Here is a 21119-nt window from a genome sequence, read left to right on the forward strand (position 1 = left end):
CGTCCATTGTGTCAAAATGGGACCATATGAGATCAGAAAAGCAAAGGTGATGATTGAATTCTCTCAAAAAAATTTGCACCCCAAAATGTATTACATTCTCGTTGCTATTCCTCTTCCAAAAGATATTTTTTGATCATTTTCATACACCAACAGAATAATCTCTTCGTACTCAACTTTTCATCGATTCCAAAACATACTCTAGATTATTATTATTATTATTATATAATCTAACCAAGTACAATATATTTCGAAATTTTAATATAACTCACAGCTAATCATTTTTCACACAAATATAACTTCACGAGCAAGTTAACAAGTTACTGGACAAAATCTTACCATATCCCAGTAAACAATTTTAAACTTATCATACAACAGTTTTTCTCCTAAATTTTTCTTCAGCACAACAGAAACGAAGACAAACATTATAGAAGTTTCCTCGCTAGCCCACAAATCAGAACTAATGGAGGGAAGGGATCTGGTTGAATTTAAGTGAAAGGCGCTTTTTCGACACAAGTCTAAGATAATGCTTGAACATTTTTTATGCAGCTACCAAATACAAATCAAGAAACCAGAAGAGCAGTATATTACCACCAATAATACACTAGAAGAGGAAAAGGCTGAATCTATCGAAAACGAAGTAGAGAATAAACTAGCGATTCATTGCATAATGAAGCATCGATTGCGGTACACCAATACGGAAGTATTCAGAATAGCTTGATAAAAACAGGGAACTCCGCAGATCTTACATACTTCTTCATTTCTTTATCGTCTCCTAGATCTTCTAATTTTTGTCTGAAGGTGAACATACTGCCCCTTTGCCACCATCTGCCTTATAATTTCATGAGCTTGAGAGAGTTTTCCTGCATTTCGCAGATAACTAACTAACGTAGTGTATACGAGAAAATTGGGATTACAACCTTTAGACTCCATTTCCTTCAACATCAACCGAGCTTCCTCAAACTTCTTAGCCATGCAAAGCCCACGGATCATGGAATTATAAGTAAAAACATTTGGCAATTGTCCCTTGCTAATCATCTCCTTGTACATCCCCTGAGCCTTGTCAAACTCACCTGCCACGACATAACCCGTTATCATGACAGTGTAACAAACAACATCAGGAACACACCCATGCTTTGTCATTTCATCAAAGAAATATTGGCAAGCATCCAAATTACCAGCCCGACTGAGCCCATCTATCAATGAAGTGAAGTGGAGAACACTCGGATCGACACCGGCTTCCTTCATGAAATTCAAAAGCTTTAGTGCCGCCAATGGCTTGTCCCCTTTACCGAGAACATGGAGCTGGAGATTGAACGTATGGAAATCGGGTGAGAATCCACATCTACCCATTTCATCGAGCAATCTGTAAAACTGATCCAGCTTTCCCAACCTAAATTTTGTGCACATAAGAATGTTATATGTCATCACATCAGGAGAATGACCTTCAGCTAACATTGTCCGATATACCCACTCTATCAATCTGTATTCCTTTAATGTCAAAAGAGAATGCAGAATTGCATTGTATGAATGTTTAAACGGCCTATAATTAAAGGACTTCGACTTAATAAACCTCTCTACAACTTTTCTTGCTAATCCAGCCCTACCACAAGTACATATCAATAGGTTGAAGGTGCGAGCAGTAGTTGGGTATCCTTTCTCAATCATCTCATCCATTAACCTCCACATTGCCTTAAGTTCCTCAGATTCAGCAAAGATCTCCATCATCATATGGTAAGCACTTCCTGCATGCATGTAATTCTCTTGTTCACCAGACCACAAAAAGAATATATACCCAAGCTTCGCACACCTATTTTTGTTCTCATGATTAATCGTCTTCAAGATACCAAAAAGCACATCTCTCACTAGAGGACCCGAAACCCTCACCCCTAGATTACTAAGAGCAAGTTTCACATCATATTTCGGACCATCTTGACCAAGAATTTCAAGAACTCTTTCACAGTCACTTTTCACCTCATCGATTAAAGTCTCTACGAACGGAAAGTTCAGACGATAAAGGCCACCATAATCACAATTGTGACCAGAAGAACCATGTGGATCACATAAATTTGAAGTCTTTTCCTCCACATTGTGCACAAAACTTGAACTTTTCCAAGGTTTATCAAGAAAATCCTCAATGCGCTCAAATCCATTTTCGACATTATTCCAATCAAACGTCTCACTGCATAAAGCACGCGAAACGACACAAACACTAGATAATCCCTTTAGAATTCTGGGACTCAAAAGAGCAACAGCGCACATGGCAAAAGTATATCAAACTTCGGAAACGCCCCATTATTCCAGTACCTCGTCAGCTCCCAGAAAAGCCCCCACATTCACCAAATTACAACAACTAACCCCAAGCTCAGAAATTTCCACTTTATACAGTTCAATTAATCTAAAAATACCCATCAATACAAAACTGAGAAACATCAACCACTGTCTTCGAGCAATAAACAGCCTTCATTTATGCACAATGTCAATTACCGGGTAAAGTTGAGTTCAAAATTTTCTTCAGAAAAGGCCAAATCAAGGGGTTTCGAGTTCTGATAGAGTGGGCCAAGATTGCTAACCTGATAATGGCTTTTGAGTTTCCTCAAATCAACTTTTAACGAAGTGATTAAACTTCTCTGCGGGAAATTGTCGCTAAACCGACAGAAAAACGCAGATTGAAGCTGTGTGTTCAATGGAGCAATTGAACTTCTACCGAGGAACCTGAGAATATAACCCGATTGACGTGTGGGCGGCAATTGGTCGTCCTTATACCACACAACCCACACAGTCATTCTAGGTTTTGGCCCCATTTTACCATTTTGGGACTGAACTTTACATGTAGTTCAGTTAAATTAATTTCTTATAATCTTTAAACTAGTAAATAAATATGGTCAAAAACTTGTGTGAGATGGTCTCACGGGTCATATTTGTGAGACGGATCTTTTATTTGGGTCATCCATGAAAAAGTATTATTTTTTATGCTAAAAAGTGTAGCTTTTGATTGTGAATATGAGTAGGGTTGATCCGTCTCACATATTAAGATCCGTGAAACGGTCTTATATGAGACACACTCATAAATATTAGTATAGTATTTTAGATAAGAGAATAAAATGAAATAACAAAAAAAAATACAATATCAATATCTTTAATTTGTTTTTCTTATCAAATCTTATTTTCCGTCATCTCATTTCTGACAAAATCGATCGTATGATGAACATTGAGTGTGGATTGTGAAACAGGAGAGTTTTTCTAGTGAACTTTGATTTTAAGGGTAGAGATGTTTGTTGTTTAGTTAAATGTGGCTATATGAATTGCTTGTTTTATTTATTTGGTTTATTTATCATATGATCATATATTTGTAGCTTAAGCGACACTCGGATTCTTTGTAAAAAAAGAGGTTTCAGCTTCGAGATCTTTGAAATCTTTTCACATACAAGAAAGATTAATCATATGAATCAAGAGTGGGTCTCATGTGAGACCGTCTCACGGATACTAATCTGTGAGACGGATCAATCATACTCATATTCACAATCAAAAGCTACACTTTTTAGCATAAAAAATAATAATTTTTCATGGATGACCCAAATAAGAGATCCGTCTCACAAATACGACCCGTGAAACCGTCTCACAAAGTTTTTTCCATGAATCAAATGGTGGAAAAATTATTTATGTGCATATTTTTATTGTATTTTTAATACTATGGCACTTATTATATAACTAATTGATTTTGTTACGTGTGATATTTGTTATTTTGAAAATAATATTTTTGAGAATATATAGAGAATGAAAGTTTATTTGATGAAGATAATAGAAAAATAAGACCTAAGGTAGTGGTTAATTATATGTATTTTGGCTTGGTGATTGATTTTTTTTTTTTTGGATCAAACTTGTATATTTATTTATAACGAACGTGGTACATTGTTTATTACAAGGTTATTCATCCAAGAAGAAAAATCTCTAGGCTCTCAAAAGAAGGAGGTCAGGTGAGAAGAAGCAAAGCGTCAAAAGCGTGAGCTATTTGATTTGTTGTTTGTCGTACATATATGATCTCCACTCTGGCAATCGTGTCCAATAAATTTTGAATCTCTAGTATGTTCATATCCGAGTATCCTAGTTCTTCTGTCGGGTTGATGACTGATTTCACCACCCAACAAAGAGGCTGAAGCTACCTGGTTAATCATCTTGTGATGTTGGATTACTTTCTCAAATCCCTCCTTGATTGCTCTGTAACTCATTCCATCTTTCACTGAAGTCGGCTTTAAGATTTGGTGTTATAGTGTTTACTTGAAATATAATTGAGAGAATATTTATGGGATAGTTAAAATTTACATTATTATTATTTTTAAAATGAAATGAAAACAAATAGTAGTGTCGTTATGTGATTTTAAATTTCATAAACATTTTTAGAAAACATAATCAATCAAAGTCTTATTTAGGAAAATATGCAAGCTGTTAAGATCGACGGAGAATTTAAAATTTCTTTCTTCTGGTTCTGAAATATGTGCTTCAAACTTTTTTAGGAGTCAGAAGCTAATATCAATCTTTGAAAGAATAGCGGACTACTTAAAAGTGCTAAAATAGTCCAAAACACTTTATGAAACTTAAAAATAGTAGGAAAGAAAATAACACAAGGTTTGTTTCTATATGTTCAAGGACAAAACCTTATGTCTCTTCTTCTTCTGTTTTCATAAGGTATCACTAAAAGACTTTGATCAGTACACACTTGAACAACCCACTTCATTAAGACTTACCATTGGCTAATGAAACTCTTAGTATTACAACTCAACACTTAATAAATATTGCTTTTGGGAAAGACACTTTCCACATATTACAAACACTTCACATTTTTCATTAAGTATATACAATGAAAAAGTATTTGAACAAATGATTGCACATATGATAATCTGAATTTGATAGAACTGTAGAGAGTGTATTGGTTTGTATACTTTCAGTATGATAAGTTAGAAGGTGTGAATGATTTCACAATTTCACAAAAAGTTAGTGTACGTTAACATATTATGAAGCCTTTTATAAACCATCTTCAACGTTTGAATGAGAACGACTCTTTTTCCGTTATGAATACTTGAATCCAAGAATATACTTGTTATTTGTTTTTTTGTTCAAAATGGTATTGATCAATAAATGATATGTACAGTTCATTTAATGAATTTAAATAAAGTATACTATTGTACACAACATATACAATATATAGGGACATCTTCGGATAGATAGTACAAACCAAAACGAATATTACTAGAGTAGCTCTGACAGATTATTGTAAAAGACTATCTTTCTAACTATTACTACTGGTTCTATATTACTTCATTTTTTGTTCGGTCTACTGGTATTTTTATTTAAGGATGTGTTCTGATTTTCCTTAAGGTGAATATTGCTTCTAGTTTTTCTTAAGCAGAATATTGCTTCTGAATTTTCTCAAGCGGAATATTGCTTCTGATTTTCCGTTATTCTTTAAACTTATGTACCCCATCACCTCAATTAATGTATTTTTTTTTATCAATTTCTCCCTTTGTGATGATGCTAAAACCTTGATTTTTAAAATTTTGAAAAGACGGTATGTGAAAGTGACTAATAAAGTAAAATTCGTTTGAATATAAAAGCAGTAGGTTGTCCAAACGACCGTTATTACTAAAAGTATAAGGGATCATGAATTTGAGATATTAAATTATAAGGTCTAAAAAAAGAAATTTTCTGGAATAAATCCAGTAACAACGCTAAATCAGTAAAGACATTGTCTTATCAATATGAATTCTTAATTCGATGTAGTAAGATTTTATAGAATCTTAACCATATTAAAATATATTCCTCCTAAATTGATTCTTAAGATAAATCAATGAGGCCTAACATATTATGGAAATAAGAAAACTTAGCATCGAGTAATGGTTTGGTGAAGATATATTGCTGATCAATAGATAGATACTCCAGACGAATTTCTTTATTTTGCACATGATCTCTGATCAAGTGGTGTCTGATGTCAATATGTTTAGTTCTGGAGTCCAGCACCGGATTATAAGTTATGGTTATTGTACATGTATTATCACAAAGAATAGGTGACTTGGAAGCATTTACCCAATAGTCTTTCAATTATTACTGAATCCAAAGCATTTGAGAGTAACAACTTCCAGCAGCTAAGCATTCGGATTATACAATAGAAGTGGCAATAAAAGTCTGCTTTTTACTAAACTAGAATATCAGTCAATCATCGAGAAGTTGACAGAATCCACTAGTACTTTTTCTATGCCATAAACCAAGTATTCTGAGTAGCCATTTAAATATTTCAATATACGCTTAACAGCTATATAATGAGATTTCTTGGGATCTGATTGAAATCTAGCACAAACATTATGTCTAGTCTACTAGCATTAAGATATAGCAGAGAACAAATTAGTACTCCAATACAAGGTTATCTCTACTGAAATTCTTCATTCATCTTTATTGAGCTTAGATGGAGAAATAATTAGATTTGAGGCAAGCAATGCATGTTTCCATACTAAATCTTTTCAGTAGCTTCTGGAATGGGTTTTAGCCCATACATTTGTCTGAAACGGGTCGGTTGATGGCTCCTATCCGCCGTTCATCCTGCTGAGCTTTGATCTGTATTTCATCTGGTTTATGAAAATTCCAGAGTTGAGTTGTCTAACTTGTGATCTTAGAAAGAACTTTAGTTCTCACACATGCTCATTTCAAAATGATTTTGCGTCAACTAGCTAATTTCTCACAAACTTTGGTTCATTTGTATAGAATGTCACACATGCTAATAGTTGTACAGAATGTCATCGACTACATTATACAGGTTAAATTTCTTTGTATTTTCGTTGGTTCATTTGCTTCTGTATTTTTCCAGTATTTGTGGAGCTCCTTCTATTATAGTCACTGTTGTATTGACTTTCATAATTTTAATGAGACCATCAGTGATGACATACCACATGTCATCGTCTTGTGCTGTAAGATGAGCTTTCATTTTGATTTTTCTTTAGAGAACATGGGAACCTTGCTGAAAATGTCATAGCTTTTGCAGTAGATGTTTCAGATCGAGATAAACATTATCCGATACCACTTGTTAGGATCGGTTGAATATTTAGAAAAAGAATATTGAATAAGCACTCTAAACCTTTTCTTTCTCATGCTTCTTAAATATGTGCTTCAAATATTTTTAGGATTCAGAAACTAATCTAGATCTTTGAAAGTGCACCGAACTACTTAAAAGTGTGGAAATAGTCAACAACAATTGATGAAACTTAAAAATAGTAGAATGTAAAATAACACGAAGTTTGTTTCTTGAAGTTCGAATGACAAGACTCTTCTATGTCTCTCATTCTTCTGTTTTCAGAAGATATCACTAAAAGACTTTGATCAGTACACACTTGTATGGACCCACTTCAATATGATTTATCCTTGCCTAAAGAAACTCTTGGTATTACAATTCAGCACTTGATTAATATTGATTATGAGAAAGATACTTTCCACATGTTACAAACATTTCACACTTTTCAGTGAATAAATATAATAAAAGAGTATGAACAAATGATAGCATATATAATCTTTTGAATCTGATTGAACACTACAACGTGTGCTGGTTTTTGTTGACTTTCAGTATAATAAGTTAGAAGATGTGAGTGATTTCGAAATTTCACAAAAAGTCACTGTATGTAAACACATTATGAAGCCTTTTTATAAATCATGAGCATCGAATCCAAGAATAAACTTGTTATTTAATTTATTTTACTCAAAATGGTAGTGATCAATAAATTATTTATACTATGTATTTAATGGCTTTAAATAAGGTGTACTAGTTATAGAGAATGAGTACAATAAATAGGAACATCATCTAATAGATAATACAAATCAAAACGGATATCACTATAGTATTCTGACATATTATCGTGAAAAACTATTTTTCTGGATATTGATATTGGTTTATATTACTCCATTCTTAGTTCGGTCTACTGGTATTTTTATTTAAGGGTGAGTTCTGATTTTCTTTAACTAGAATACCTCTTCCGATTTTCCTTAACCATTTTGATTTTTAATTATTCTTAAAAGTTTACTTTAAGCAGCACATCACCATAATTAAAAGTATTTTTATCAAACAAAGTCTTGTTTAAGAAAATAAAAACAAAGTCCTAATTAAAGAACAACACGATTTTTTTTCCTGAGTTCCATATTATTACTGGTAATTGAATTTTTATTATTTATAAAAGTTATACATTTGGATTTTAAAAAATATATATACAGTCTGCGCTAATCCCTGTACTTCCAAGTGAAGATATAATTTATTTTATTAATAAAAAAATATAGACAGAGAGGTCGTTGGCTAAACTCAGAGTGCGATATTAACAAAAAATCAGACACAGCACAGTATTGTAGGAAGGTAACTGGAGAGGATTAAGCTCACTTCCAGCTGAAAGCACGCGAAATCTTCTCAAATTGGCGCCAAGTCTCATAAATGAAGACGAATTCTACCCGTTGAGAGCGAAAGCATCAGACGCTATGCGCACTCGCTTCCTCGCCACCGAGCACTCCTCCGCGGCTGTCCGGCCCCTGGATTATGTCCGCATTCCATCCCCTCACATTCCTCCTCCAGATCTTCCACCGTTCTCCGCCGATTTCACACAGCCCTTCAATTATATTGCTGTTTTCAGTGTCTCTTCCGAAATTGACAAGCTTCCTATCGACGATGCTCTTTCCATCTTCCTGTCTGACGTGCTTCCACACTTTGTCGATGTGGCTGATCATGAGGAACGGGGAATTGCAATTGCTAGCTCCAAGGAAAATTTCGAGGTTAGCTTTACTGTGATTTTTGTTTCGTTTGAAATCGCGTTTGTTTTTGACGATTTTGTTGCTTTTGGTTCTAATGCGCGATGTTACAGGAAGATTTAGGTGTGTTTTGAAATTTTATTTTCTAAGAATGTGATTCTCTGAAGGACTAAGTTCTGTGAAAATCAATTTGGAGTTGGTTTGAGTTATTGTTATACGCTCGAATTGTTGTTTTTTTACTAAGTTTTGCATCAATTCTGCTGGAACTTTATTAATCTAATTTTACGACTGGAATATTGAGATCTGATGCAAAAACCTCAATATCATCCTTGTGATCGTGACATGTCATCTGTTGTTTGTAGTGCGGTCATGACAAGCTTTATCAAATAAATAGATGATCAAATTGAGTTTGAATTACTGTTTTCAGAAAATTATATGCTGTAAAATCGAATCATTTCCTGCTTTCATACTTGGTATTCAGGATACTGATCGATTACCTGTTCCTCCATTTGCAGGTAAAACGTGAGAAAACATCCAATATTAAGGCTGGATTGGTACTGAATTTGTGCAATTTGAAGTTCCCCAGATCGATGCCTCCTCGCTTTCATCAGTAATTTTTCATTCTGAGAGCATAGATGCACATTGAAATTATATTTTTTTTGCCTAACTTACAATCTCTCTTTCTACCTACTTCTATCTGTATTCAGCCAAAAAGTGCATTTCGTTATCAAATGGAGAGCTTGTGTACTTTCTCGGAGATTTCAGATGCTGCATGTACTATGGTAAATATTTTGAACTTTATCTCCAGCTCTGTGCATATAATAGTCCCCATCTTTGTGTTGTGATTAGTGCAAGCCATCCTAGATTGAACAACCGGTCTTCTTCTCCAGACTTTGTATGACATACAAGTGGTAGAAAGGGTCTTACAAATGACTGGAATTTGGCACTTTTAGAAAGAAAAAAAAAGTTATCAACTGGGGAGAGGTTATTTAGTGTGGAATGGTTTACTACACATAATATCTCTCATAATACTGAGGATGTATGCATGGAATTTTATCTATTTGATGTTTGCAAGAAGTTGAAATAGGTGAAATTTGTCTGACATGTTATTAGTCCTTTTCACAATCCATTAGTTTATAGTGGCATAATAGAACATGCAAGAAGAATTCTTCCTCCACAATTTTCTGATTGGCTTCTAAGATTGATACTTCTTACTTGTTATTTTTCCTGAAAGTAAATTCTTTAATAACCAGTTTAAAAGTGATATTGCAGGATCTAAGTCATACTGAGCTTATGCTACCTGATCACCTAAAGATCAAACAATCTGTTTATTCAGTTGATGACATGAAGATGGAATACCCAATTGAGCATAATGTTCATTTGCTGGAAAATACTGATTCTATTCAAGGACAAAATATTTCCCATAATATTAAATTTCCCCTTTTTGAAGTTGATGCGGGAAGTCTATATACGGTTGACAAAATATATATGGAGGATCCACTTCTAATTTTTGAGAATGTTGAAACTCAGCAGTTGACAGAACTAGATGGTGTAATTGGTGACAGCAAGGAGCTTTTGGGTTCTATGGAATTTGACTTAATGAAGTATGTACTAAATCAACGTGTTTCAGTTCAGTTCCTCGAAGAGACAAAATTTTCACTGGAAGTTGACTATTTAAGTATTTTAGAACACACAAACTTCCATAAATCTTCCACGCTCCATCGGGGAAAGCTGGATGATTCAGTTTGTTCAATGAACCCAATCCTCTTCAATGAATTTCAGTTCTTTGATTTGGTTATATATAATTTCTATGAGGTATTCTCAGATGCAGCAAAGGAGTATGAGGCAGAGACATGTGAATCCATGTTTGGAGAAGTTATGAACTTTAAAAGTTTTAATGAAATGATCCTGTGCCCTGAGCTAACACTCATGGATGACTCTTTCAAATCACTGCCTGTACCTATGCTCTCAGATTGTAAAAATACTTACTCATTGCATTCATACATTGAAGAAATACTTCTGACGCAGTTAGATTGGCAGTCTTCATCAACATCTGATGATCTGTATCTAGACTGGGATTTTCTTGGAGAATATGATTGCAATATTGTTGAACATTCTTCTTGCTGGAAAATGTTGTGGGAAATAGATACTTACAGTATTGACTCATCTATCAATTCTAGTGACAACGGAAAGCTGGATATTTAATTATATTCTCTCTGAAAATCAATCCAATGAACAAAGTGCAGAAAACCACAACGACGTGCTGAATCTACCGTTTAGTGACGTCTCTATATTCCATAATTCACCTTCTTCTTCTGGTAAATTAGATTCTAATGGCTTGATGAATCCTGCAGATCAAAGAATAACAAGTGGTGTTGAGAAAGTTCCATTGTTTGGGGCATCCATGTCTAATGATCTTGAATTTTTTTTGAATCCTCTCAACTTCAATGTGCAAAGGGTGAGCTTGCCTGAAGACAAGTCCACTAATACAAATACTATGTGTCAAGTGCTTTCATCCAATGATGATTCATTAGCTGCTAAAGCTGCCACTTTCGTTCCGGAGCAGTGGAATGTCAAATTGCATAATGTATGGTTGTTAGATAGAATTCTAATACACATCGCTTGATAGCGTAGTCGAACAAGTTATATCTAGTTGTTACAGATATCATGTTCTGGATATGACATGCTTTTCTTTATTTTCTGATGCCAAGCATCCAAAATGATTGATAATATTGTTTTGAAAAATTCATTTGAACATTGCATGTATGAAATCATATGATGGAACGATTCGAGGTTGTGGTTATTTGAATAGGCCATGATATAATAGGGCTAGGTATGAGATAACTGATAACTGTCATGTCAGCAAGTGTAAGCATTGAATTTGCTGAGCTCTTTCAGTTCAGATATTAAGCTGTGCTTTTTCTTCTTCTCTTCTCCCAACTGAGTAGCAATCCAAATCAATCGATCTTCAAAGCCATATGAATGCTTGGCTTCCCGAAAGCATGGCTCTTTGAATGATCAATTCAAATATGCATGGTTCTCAATGCCTAGTCACCTTCCTACTCAAAATTCTTGAATGTTTTTTCGTGATACTTCTGCACAAACTCATTTTTTCAAATTGATGATAAGTCACATATTTTGTTTTGAATGGAGGTTTCCTGTTAGAAAATTTTCCGTTTTACTGTGGGAAAATCCTTCAGTTACTTTTTGCTAATTGGAGTATTTATTCTTTGGTTACTTTTGCTAATATACCATCATAAAGTAGATTTTCAACTTTTTCAAGAAATGCAGTTGTATTAAATGATTAGTTTTTCAAGGATCACATTCTGTGCTTCATAGTTTGGTCAAGTTTTGCTCATCAGTCCATGCAAAAGTTCTGAATCATTTAACTTTTACCAATGAACTTATGGTTGCCGTAGTTCCTGTATATCTGTCTCAAGGATCATCTTGTGGCTATTGATTATAGTTTAATTGTTTCATGTCATCATACTCAACCTCTGAAATTTTCTTTTATCTGTTAAATGTGTTCAGAAAGGAGATTTAGACTCCACATCAGCCGAAGAAGAGAGAAAAACTAAATTGGAAGAGATGTTAAATACTGTACAAGTGATGACGATGTATGAAAATCAACCTGTGAAAGCTGTATATGAAGATAAATCCTGCACTGTGATGCTAGTTCCATCCATGCAACCAGGATTGGAGTCAAAACAAAATGACTCGTGCAAGCCTTTTTGCCCTGACACTGTCATAATTGTGAATACCCGAAACTTCAATGATGAAATGGTAATTTCAAGGAGAAGCACATATAAAAAAATTCTTGAAATGGAGAAAGAAGGGGCGCAAATTGTAGAACGTGACATAAGTCTTCCAATAGATATTATTGCAAGTGCTAAAGTTTGCCTCACTTGGTACGACTGCAAAAATATTGGAAAGAAAGCTTCAGCTCCAAATGAGGCCTTTTCATGCTTGCCTCTATGTGTTGAAAGCATTGCAGCAAGTACTTTGACATCATTGAGTTTTGCTTTTGGTTGCTGCATCCTGGTAAGTCTTACTTGAAATTTTAAGATTTGGTCCATTACTCCTGTCTGCTTTAACTTCGAAGCAGTGATTCTTCTGTATTATAAATGAAGAGTAATGGAATGTTGAGTCTTTGCACATCTCTTTGGTGGTGAGATACTGATTCAGAATGTGATGAAATGTAGTTCCAGTCTGTAGTCTAGTTGCTATGGTGGTTCAAAAAGGTTTTTCTTGATAAAATAGGATATGAAGAAATAGATCATTGAGTTTATTGCACATAATTACTAGGGAAAAATTTAGCAATGTATTAGCTTGCCAAGTTGGCTAATCAATGGAGTAATTTAAAATCTGAACTCTAATTATCCGCGGATAATACTTTTAAGCAAAACCTTTTTAATCTGATAGTGTGGTTTATTTTTTTAAAAAAAATTATTGTTAGATGTTGATTTTTGCCTTCCAGATCTTCGAGGGAGAAGGCAATTTCCTTGGTGGAATAATGGAATCATCAGATGAGCTCTATGCTGCCGCTGCAAGCTTAGGAATTGATGTACAGATCTTCTGCTCGTATTCATCTGAGATGACTGAAGAAATTATATTATACTGCATCAACAAAATATCAAAGTTGAACAGGGGCCTCTTTCCGAAAATGTCTGAATCGGAAAGTCTAGCAGAATCGTTCCTCACAGCATTTCCTTCCATAAATCCTCTTTCATCTCATGCAATATTATCTTCAGATACCGTACTTGGCAAGTTTATGGGATTTTCAAACGAAAGTAAACTTTGTAGTCTTCGAAAATATCAGGTTCCTGAAGAAAGCGTCTCTTTGTTAAGTGTAATAAGCAGATTTGGGGAGAGGGAGGATTCTAAATCTGGATTGACTGACTGCTCCTCAGTATCTTCAGTTCTCGACTCAGAAAATGTACAGTTCAAAAGTGCATCCGAGAGGAAGAAACCAAAATATTCTCCCAACATTTATCATGCTGAAGAGCCTTCAAATTGCTCTTTTCATTTGCAATCTCTAAAGCTACTCCCAGATGAACTTAATCATCCCAAATTTTCTGTTTCTTGTGATTCTTGGATGCCTGGAACTGCTGCGATATTTGATGAACCCGGAAACTTCAATATATCTTTTGACGACAAATTAAGGAGTTACAGTGAAAGATTTGATGTGGATACAAATAAGATGCCCACTAATATGCCAAAACCTTATGATTTTCCAGTGTCAAAAAGTCTTTCTACAATTGACACAGATTGTGATCCAGATTGGAGATCAGCAACAACTAGATTCAGCGTTCAAAGTATCAAGGTATTTGGGAATTCACAGGAAAATTTAAAGGGTGAAGTCATTGATGTACAGGGTACTCCAGAATTTGGTGATGATTTATCGTTTGAAAATTTAGATAGCTTTTCACCTTTTCTACTTGATGTGGAGAAAGATTATGCCGGAAGAAATTCTAGGAGTAAATTGTCTTTAAGTGCAAATAATATTGACGTGGTCACAAATCCCTTTCATACTGATTCTGCCTTTGATGCCTGGATTCCTAGAAAAGATGGAGAAATTATTGGGGAAGAAACAAAACCACATTTTGAAACCATTAACAGCGACAATATTTCCATGGAGTGCCAAAAAGGGCTTCTCAAAGTGAGTATGATAGAAGAAACTCCCAAAAATTTCTGCACACGACCTTCTCAAGAAAATCGTACAAACAGTTATGGTGGCACACCACTATCCAACGCCCTTCACTCGACCCAACTGCAGCAGAGATCACCCTGGACTATTGAATTTCTCAACAGGATAAGGGAAAAAAGTAGACTGCGCAAACAGTCTCTTTCATATAATCCATCCTCCCCTTGCTTTGTTTCCTCAGGAAACAAATCAAATAATGCTAAACGAAAGAGTCCCTCTATTTTTGAATCATACAAGTATGAAGTAGGTAGTACCTCAAAGAATATAGGTGAACAAAAGAAACAAAAGAGAGCATCCCAACCACCCAATTCGACGAAGAATGAGAATACATCAACCTCACGCCCTCCGTTGTGGACACCACTAGATAAGAGGGCGAGACGAGTAAGCAACTGAAAGTCTTACTAGATGTTCTCATAATTTTTAACATTGAATCTAATTTATTTTTCCCCAACTGCAGGTGCTATCTTTTGCAACAAAAGGAAGTGGCGGGCAAAGTAAGTTGGTCTGGAAGGATAATAATTCTCATACTGCAAAAAGAAGATTTTAGCCCCTAGTTTTTGTTGCATGAAGTTTGCAAAAGTTATATATGGCTTTGAACTTGTGTACGCGAAGGTCAGGTGCCGTGTTATTTTGGCCCAGGTGGTGGTGTGCAAAGAGATTGCATTTGGCATACTAGCTACCTTTTTGCTTCCAGCTAATATCCACAACTATCTACTCAATTGGTTTGGTTTAGGATGCTTATGGATATAATAGTTTTGTTGTGTGCTGGAGATGGTGGGTGGAGTTTCATATTGAGTTTTTTTTATGGTAAGGGAAGCACAAGTGTGATAGACTGCAATTAAAATGTTTGTGTTATGTACATAGAAGGTGTTAAAGGAAATGTCAAATTTCAATGCTTCTCCCAAATAAGTATTTCTTAAGATGTCATGCAAGCCTGGTGAACCGACTCAATTTGAGTTTAATTGAGCCAGAGATTTCTTGAGCTCAAGTTCAAAAGTTCAAAATTAGTTTTATTTTATATATTTTATTAATAAAATTAATATTAATATTTATATTATTATGTGTGTAATAATATTTTATTATGTATATAGAGCCCATGAAAGCATGTAGGAGCTCATGGTTGTGATCTAAACTCATGATTTGAGCTCACGGACAAGTTTATGAATTTGGCAGATGTTTCTTGCAACCGGCCAAAGCTTTAATCTGCTCGAAATGATGCTCCTCTTTTTTTCATATCGTGTTATCTTTCTTTTGTATGAAATTGGTTTCCACTAGTTATTATCTTCTAAATTTTCTGGGCGATTAGTTCAGTCATTTTTGTACTCGTGAGATTCTACATTTCACTTGAATTAGTTCTTTTTGCATTTGTCCTTTTCTGTGGTAGCATTATATGTTATAAAGAGATCCATATGCTAAAAAGTGAGGTGCAAGTGACTAATGTTTAATGCAAAATTTCACAAAACGGAATAACTGTATTTTATCGCATCAGCCATAGAACAAAAAGTTGAACAAACAACGGAGAAAGATGCTGCTTTTTTTTTTATAGGAACGAAGAAAGATGCTGTTAAAAATGTACTATTAAAGTACACGCCATGTCTGCTGGAGAAAAATGCTCAACAGTTGGTCTTCACCATTACTCCAAGTATCTAGTTTTTCTTTCCGTTTTTCAGGTTACGAAGGGTCATGACAAGTTGTTGCCGTTCACCTTCTACCTCTGCAAATCTGAGACTTATTTCTGAATATCTCTCATGCATTTCTTTCAACCTTACTTCCATGCTTTTGTTTTTTTCCCTCAGTGATATGACTTCACTCAACAAGCTGGAAGTGTCACAACTACCACTGAAGTGGTCACTTTTCTGTTCCAGCATTGTTTGGTGAGTTGCTCTGGAAAATAAACAGATTCACTTCCTTATTTTATCAAGTTAAATATTATGATATTGATGGCTCAAGTCGGTGCCAGATATTACCTTTTCATATGTTCTGTGTCCAATTCCCCTGTCGTTGGAAGGTTGTCTATACTCTTGCTTTTTTCTTCAACCGGTCTATCATTTATGTCCTTGGCACTCACCTGTAGTCAGTTTATTTATGCTTATCATTACAATTTGGTAAATGATAACTTAATTTATACATATCACTGACGTGAGTTTATTGTTTCTTAAACTTATATAAGATATCACTGATATTTCATCAAGCACAATGTTTTACATCATATGGGATTTAGTATATATCCAGGCTGGAGTATTTCAGTAACATAAAGAAAAAGGCCATGTTAGTTCACTTGATATTTTTTTAGAGCATAGTTGCTCCATGCACAAAGATATTTCAGGTTTGAGAGGTTTTGTTAAATGCTGGTTATTTTATGCTACGTATTCATAAATGTCCCAACCTGCTCTAAGTGATCTGTAAGGTTTGTCTGTGTGTTGCTCTCTTCTTCTTCTGCAGTATTATACACAAGATTCTTTGCCTTCACTGGAGACCTGATAGAATTTTGTAGTGCTGCTCTCTCGTCCTGTAAAGTTAACAATAGTTAGTCGAGTCACTGATAAGCAAGACTAACAAATGCACCAAACATCTGTTCTTCATGTCTGACATAGTTTTATCATTCTGGAAATTTTGTGGGTTTCCTATAAATTGGTGATTACCTTCTCATTATATAAGTCACTCTGTAATTTAGGGACCTCTGTCTTCAGGTTTTCTTTCTCCGATTCTGCCTGTAATAAATTATTATTCACCTCATTATTCTTCTGTCTCAGCCTTTTCATTTCTAAATGCAAGTTCTCTTCTTTTGTCTTTGCCTGATCTATTTGAGACTTCAAAGAAATGTTTTCTTGTATAAGTTCTGCTTCCTTTCTCCCTGATGCTACTTCTGCCTCCAAGTGTTCCTTTTCCTTGAACCAAATCCCTTTCTTCTGTTCTTGAAGGTCATGGAGTATTCTTTCATACTTGTCTCTTTTTATTTGATGTTCTTCATCAGCTTTCTGAAGCAGGTTTTCAAGAATTTCATTCCTGCGTCTCAAATCATTAGCTTCTGCAATCGACATGTGCGCCAACTTTTCATTCTCCTCAATTTTTAACGACATATCAGCCGAAAGCCTTTTGAATTCCTCCTGAAGTCGCTCTGCTGCATTTGCTTTATTCCACCTTGTCTTCCTAAAGGCTTCCTCGGCTCTTATGGCTCTCTGTTCCTGCATTATTTTTGCATTAGTTACTGCATCCAAATCTTCTTCAAATGCTTTTGCCTGATTTTCCAGTTCCTTTTGCAGGTTCTCAACCTGAATCTCAAGCTCATTAACTGCATTCGAAGATCCAGAGTAATGAAGTTCCTGACTTTTGACTTCTTCCTCCAAGCTTGCTACCTGGAGCTTCAACTGCTTCACCATAGCCAAAGATTCAGTGTAATGATGTTGCATTTCCATTTTTTCTTTTTGGTTTTCCTGTAATGTGGAGTAGATTTCCTTGCTTTCCGTCTCTAAACATTCATAATCCAGCTTAAGCCTCTGTAAATCTATTCGAATATCTGCTTTTTCATTCTTCTGGATTTCTAATTCGAAAATGAGGTTTTCAACATCCTGCTTCAACCTTTGTATTTCAGCATCGTTTCCAAGGTTGTTTACCAGGTATTCCAATGCTTTCATATCTTCATTTTGATGCATCTTTTTTTTTGGAACTGCTGTAAGGGCTCCTGGTGCACTTTGAAGGGCTTTAATTTCACTTGAAAGTTGAGCGATTTTCATGTTCTTCTGCTCCAAATCTTTATTAAGATCTCTTAAGGTAAGAACAAATTCAGAATTTGAATCTTCTGTTTCCTGCAACCGGAGCTTCATTTTTCTATTCAAGCACTTCTCATTTTCAAGCTCTTGCTTGATATTTTCTAGTGACCTTCTCATATTTGCAGTCTCCTTTTGTACATAAAACGATTCATCTTCCACATTCTTACAATTTGACGAGGCCTTGAGTTGTTCACATTCTGCTTTAAGTGCATCTCTATCTTTTTTAAGGTAAACCATCTGCTCAGATAATTTTTGTCCTTTCTTGCTCTCCTTGATGATTTGTTGCCTCAGGGACTGTGCTTCCATTTCTGCAACCTCTGCCTTCCTTTCTAACATTTTCATTTGATTATGCAAGCTCCCCAACCCGTTCGCTGTTTTAAAATCATTATTATCTGATTCGGTATCTCCTAAGCTTCCATGTAGTTCACGACTTGTTGCTTCACTCGAGCCCTCACTCTATCGAACAAATGAAGTCAGTTCTAATTTATACAGCCGATAAGTATGTATCATATGTAATTCGTTTAATCGGTATTTGCTGATAATTAGAGACCTTACTTCAGAAGAATTTATGTTTATCTTCCCTTGACTATGGCAGTCGTTCAATTCCGTATCTAAGCACTCGTCAGATTCATTCATTGGCGATAGATCATCTTCTATACATCTGAAGTTCCGAGTGAAAAAAGAGCTTTATCATTTCAAGTTTTATTATATCACTCAACATTGTTATGCAAAGAAAAGGAAGATGCATATTACTGCTGTTGGTCGACATTGTTACCTTGAATTAGGATTTCCTTGAATCCTCTGAACCGTAACCTGGTTTTCAATAGTAGCTTCAGGAAATATTTTTACCAAGCACAAATTTTCAAATTTACCACCTCATAATTTAAAAAAAAATTAAAGAAAGAAAAAAAATACTGGTGCAGGCTACTTTCTCTGCATCTTTGCCTCTAAATACGTGTGCATAAGTTGTGTGCAGGGACAGAACCAGGATTTTAATCGCGCAAGAGATGAAGGGAAAGAACTAACGTGCAAAATTGCTCCAGATTTTGAAGTCTGTAGCGGCAAAGTTAACTTCAACGGTTTGTTTGCTTCCGCTAGATCAGCAAAATCAACCGAGACTTCTCCCAGAAAACCTGATTTCGACGATCCCTTGGAGGAATAAAATAAAATAAAACTGTTAATCTTATTTTTTTTCTCATTTGTGAATCTTGGGAAGAAGAAAACGGAAAATGTGTCGCTTACAGTTGACACAATCAAGTAGTAAAATTTCTCTCTAATTCTTCCTGTTTTGATCTCTTTGACTAATTTCACCGCTTCATAGACAGGATTTTCCCATGTACAGGTTCCTTCAGCGATTGGAGCTTTCGGCAATCTCACCGTTGGCTTTCCGACATCCACCGGAACCAGAGAAATCATGAGGCCTTTTGCTTTCATCTTTGGAACCTGGAACAACATTACTGGTGAGAACTGCATTCCAAAATCTTGCATTTCTTTATCAACATACCCATTAATATAATGGTTTGGTTTTCGCACTGTCGCTTTAGTATTATCATCCCCGCGTTTTATGCTAGGAAGAGAACTCGTTTCTGATCCATATAATTTGGTTTAACATTCAATGTACCTGTGTTACTTGAAATTGCATCTTGAAGACAGCTTTGATCTTTTTCTCGCTTCGTTTGAACATCTTTTCTTGGATATTAAGGATTCCACTTCAAGGAATCTTTCAGTTCTTGGTGTGTGAGAACTAGGAGAAATGGAAGACTTTGTGTTGCCTAATTTGCTGCATCAAGTGGAAGGATAGAATTTACTGTGGAAAATTGAAAGGAGGAGGAGAATTAAATGAATAGAATAAAAATTGTTTTCATTGTGCATTAAATATTTCACAAATTTAGCAAGGGTACTTGCATAGGTAGTAAATCTTGGTTTTGACTTTTGAGTTTGAATCTTTAGGATTTGTCCTGCATTGCATCTGCCTGCTACTTCGTATGATGCGAGTTTCCATACTATATTTAAGAAAGTTTGGTACGTATTAATTATCTATTTAAAAAAAAAATTTGTTTGATTATTCTAGAAAATAACAAATAGATACCTTTCACTTCGACAAATCTAGATCACCCTGGTTATGAAGAGTCAGTCTTATGTGAGATCGTCTCATGGATCATAATATGTGATACGGGTCAACCCTATCCATATTCACAATAAAAGTAATACCTTTAGCATAAAAAGTAATATTATTTCATGGTTGATCCAAATAAGAGATCCGTCTCACAAATACGACCCGTGAAACCGTCTCACACAAGTTTTTGCCGGTTATGAAATATCAAATTCATCATGGTTACGTAACCATTTGTATGTATATGTGCGTGTGTTTATGTATATTATCGTTTGGTATATAATGTATTTTTTTGGCTTGACAAGATGCTAAATCCTCTTATTTCCCTACAAAGGTTTTAATTTCTACGTTATATTCATTATAAATGTTTTCCCCGTGACATTTCTGACACCAATGTATCCGTTGAGTTCATATTTATGTGTGTGTATTTATTGAATCAAATAACACTTTAGACTTCAAGTCAGCTGCTTGTAATTTACATTATCAAAGTCTTAAGTTTATGATGAGGTATCGAGTTCGAGATCAAATTGTAATATTCATCCAACTAAAAAAATGATGATTCAAAAATGACCAAAAAAATGGGTGATTCGAAACTTCTAGGTTTTTCTTCAATAAGTGGCAGCAAATCATGTTTGATCATGATGTTACTATACGGTAGATGCTTGTTCTTTCAGCGAAAAGAAAGTGTAAGTAATAATTTGAAAATCGAGAAATAGATCCGATTTTGTTATAGTTGTTAAGATTAAAATCTGGATTTAACTCAACC

The 21119-nt window shown here is 34.9% G+C and overlaps 3 protein-coding genes across 4 annotated transcripts; 1 reads left to right on the plus strand and 2 right to left on the minus strand.

The window, feature by feature from the left end:
* Window positions 1-312: 312 nt before the first annotated feature.
* Window positions 313-2807, minus strand: LOC140841055 (pentatricopeptide repeat-containing protein At3g60050-like). 2 transcript variants are annotated; one of them, XM_073208222.1, is made up of 2 exons: window positions 1176-2807; window positions 313-1070 (listed from the first exon to the last, which is right to left on the minus strand). In XM_073208222.1, the coding sequence occupies exons 1-2, from the start codon at window positions 2257-2259 to the stop codon at window positions 763-765; spliced, it is 1392 nt and encodes a 463-aa protein (XP_073064323.1). In that variant the 5' UTR covers window positions 2260-2807; the 3' UTR covers window positions 313-762. The 2 variants fall into 2 exon arrangements, with proteins under 2 accessions (XP_073064323.1, XP_073064322.1); XM_073208221.1 differs by having other exon boundaries at window positions 316-2806.
* Window positions 2808-8396: 5589 nt separating this feature from the next.
* LOC140842113 (protein SHORTAGE IN CHIASMATA 1) lies at window positions 8397-15550 on the plus strand. Its single transcript, XM_073209926.1, is given in 8 exon segments — window positions 8397-8790; window positions 9282-9376; window positions 9474-9548; window positions 10020-10962; window positions 10964-11353; window positions 12298-12807; window positions 13244-14851; window positions 14928-15550. Coding segments are annotated over 8 exon segments (4002 nt in total). The 5' UTR covers window positions 8397-8499; the 3' UTR covers window positions 15018-15550.
* Window positions 15551-15880: 330 nt separating this feature from the next.
* On the minus strand, window positions 15881-20169 carry LOC140841056 (uncharacterized). The gene is made up of 9 exons (XM_073208223.1): window positions 19862-20169; window positions 19483-19683; window positions 19267-19389; window positions 19016-19053; window positions 18796-18901; window positions 17113-18696; window positions 16857-16979; window positions 16438-16538; window positions 15881-16354 (listed from the first exon to the last, which is right to left on the minus strand). The coding sequence occupies exons 1-9, from the start codon at window positions 19922-19924 to the stop codon at window positions 16117-16119; spliced, it is 2577 nt and encodes an 858-aa protein (XP_073064324.1). The 5' UTR covers window positions 19925-20169; the 3' UTR covers window positions 15881-16116.
* Between the last annotated feature and the right edge of the window lie 950 nt (window positions 20170-21119).

This window comes from Primulina eburnea, chromosome 9 (assembly GCF_022965805.1).
Source record: "Primulina eburnea isolate SZY01 chromosome 9, ASM2296580v1, whole genome shotgun sequence".
NCBI lineage: Eukaryota > Viridiplantae > Streptophyta > Magnoliopsida > Lamiales > Gesneriaceae > Primulina > Primulina eburnea.

Coding starts and splice junctions, on each gene's coding strand:
- LOC140841056 (XM_073208223.1), bottom strand. CDS start 19,924: ATGTTCAAACGAAGCGAGAAAAAGATCAAAGCTGTCTTCAAGATGCAA. Junction 18,902..19,015: donor CAAGGAAATCCTAATTCAAG/GTAACAATGTCG, acceptor TCGGAACTTCAG/ATGTATAGAAGATGATCTAT. Junction 18,697..18,795: donor TAAACATAAATTCTTCTGAA/GTAAGGTCTCTA, acceptor TTTGTTCGATAG/AGTGAGGGCTCGAGTGAAGC.
- LOC140841055 (XM_073208221.1), bottom strand. CDS start 2,259: ATGTGCGCTGTTGCTCTTTTGAGTCCCAGAATTCTAAAGGGATTATCT.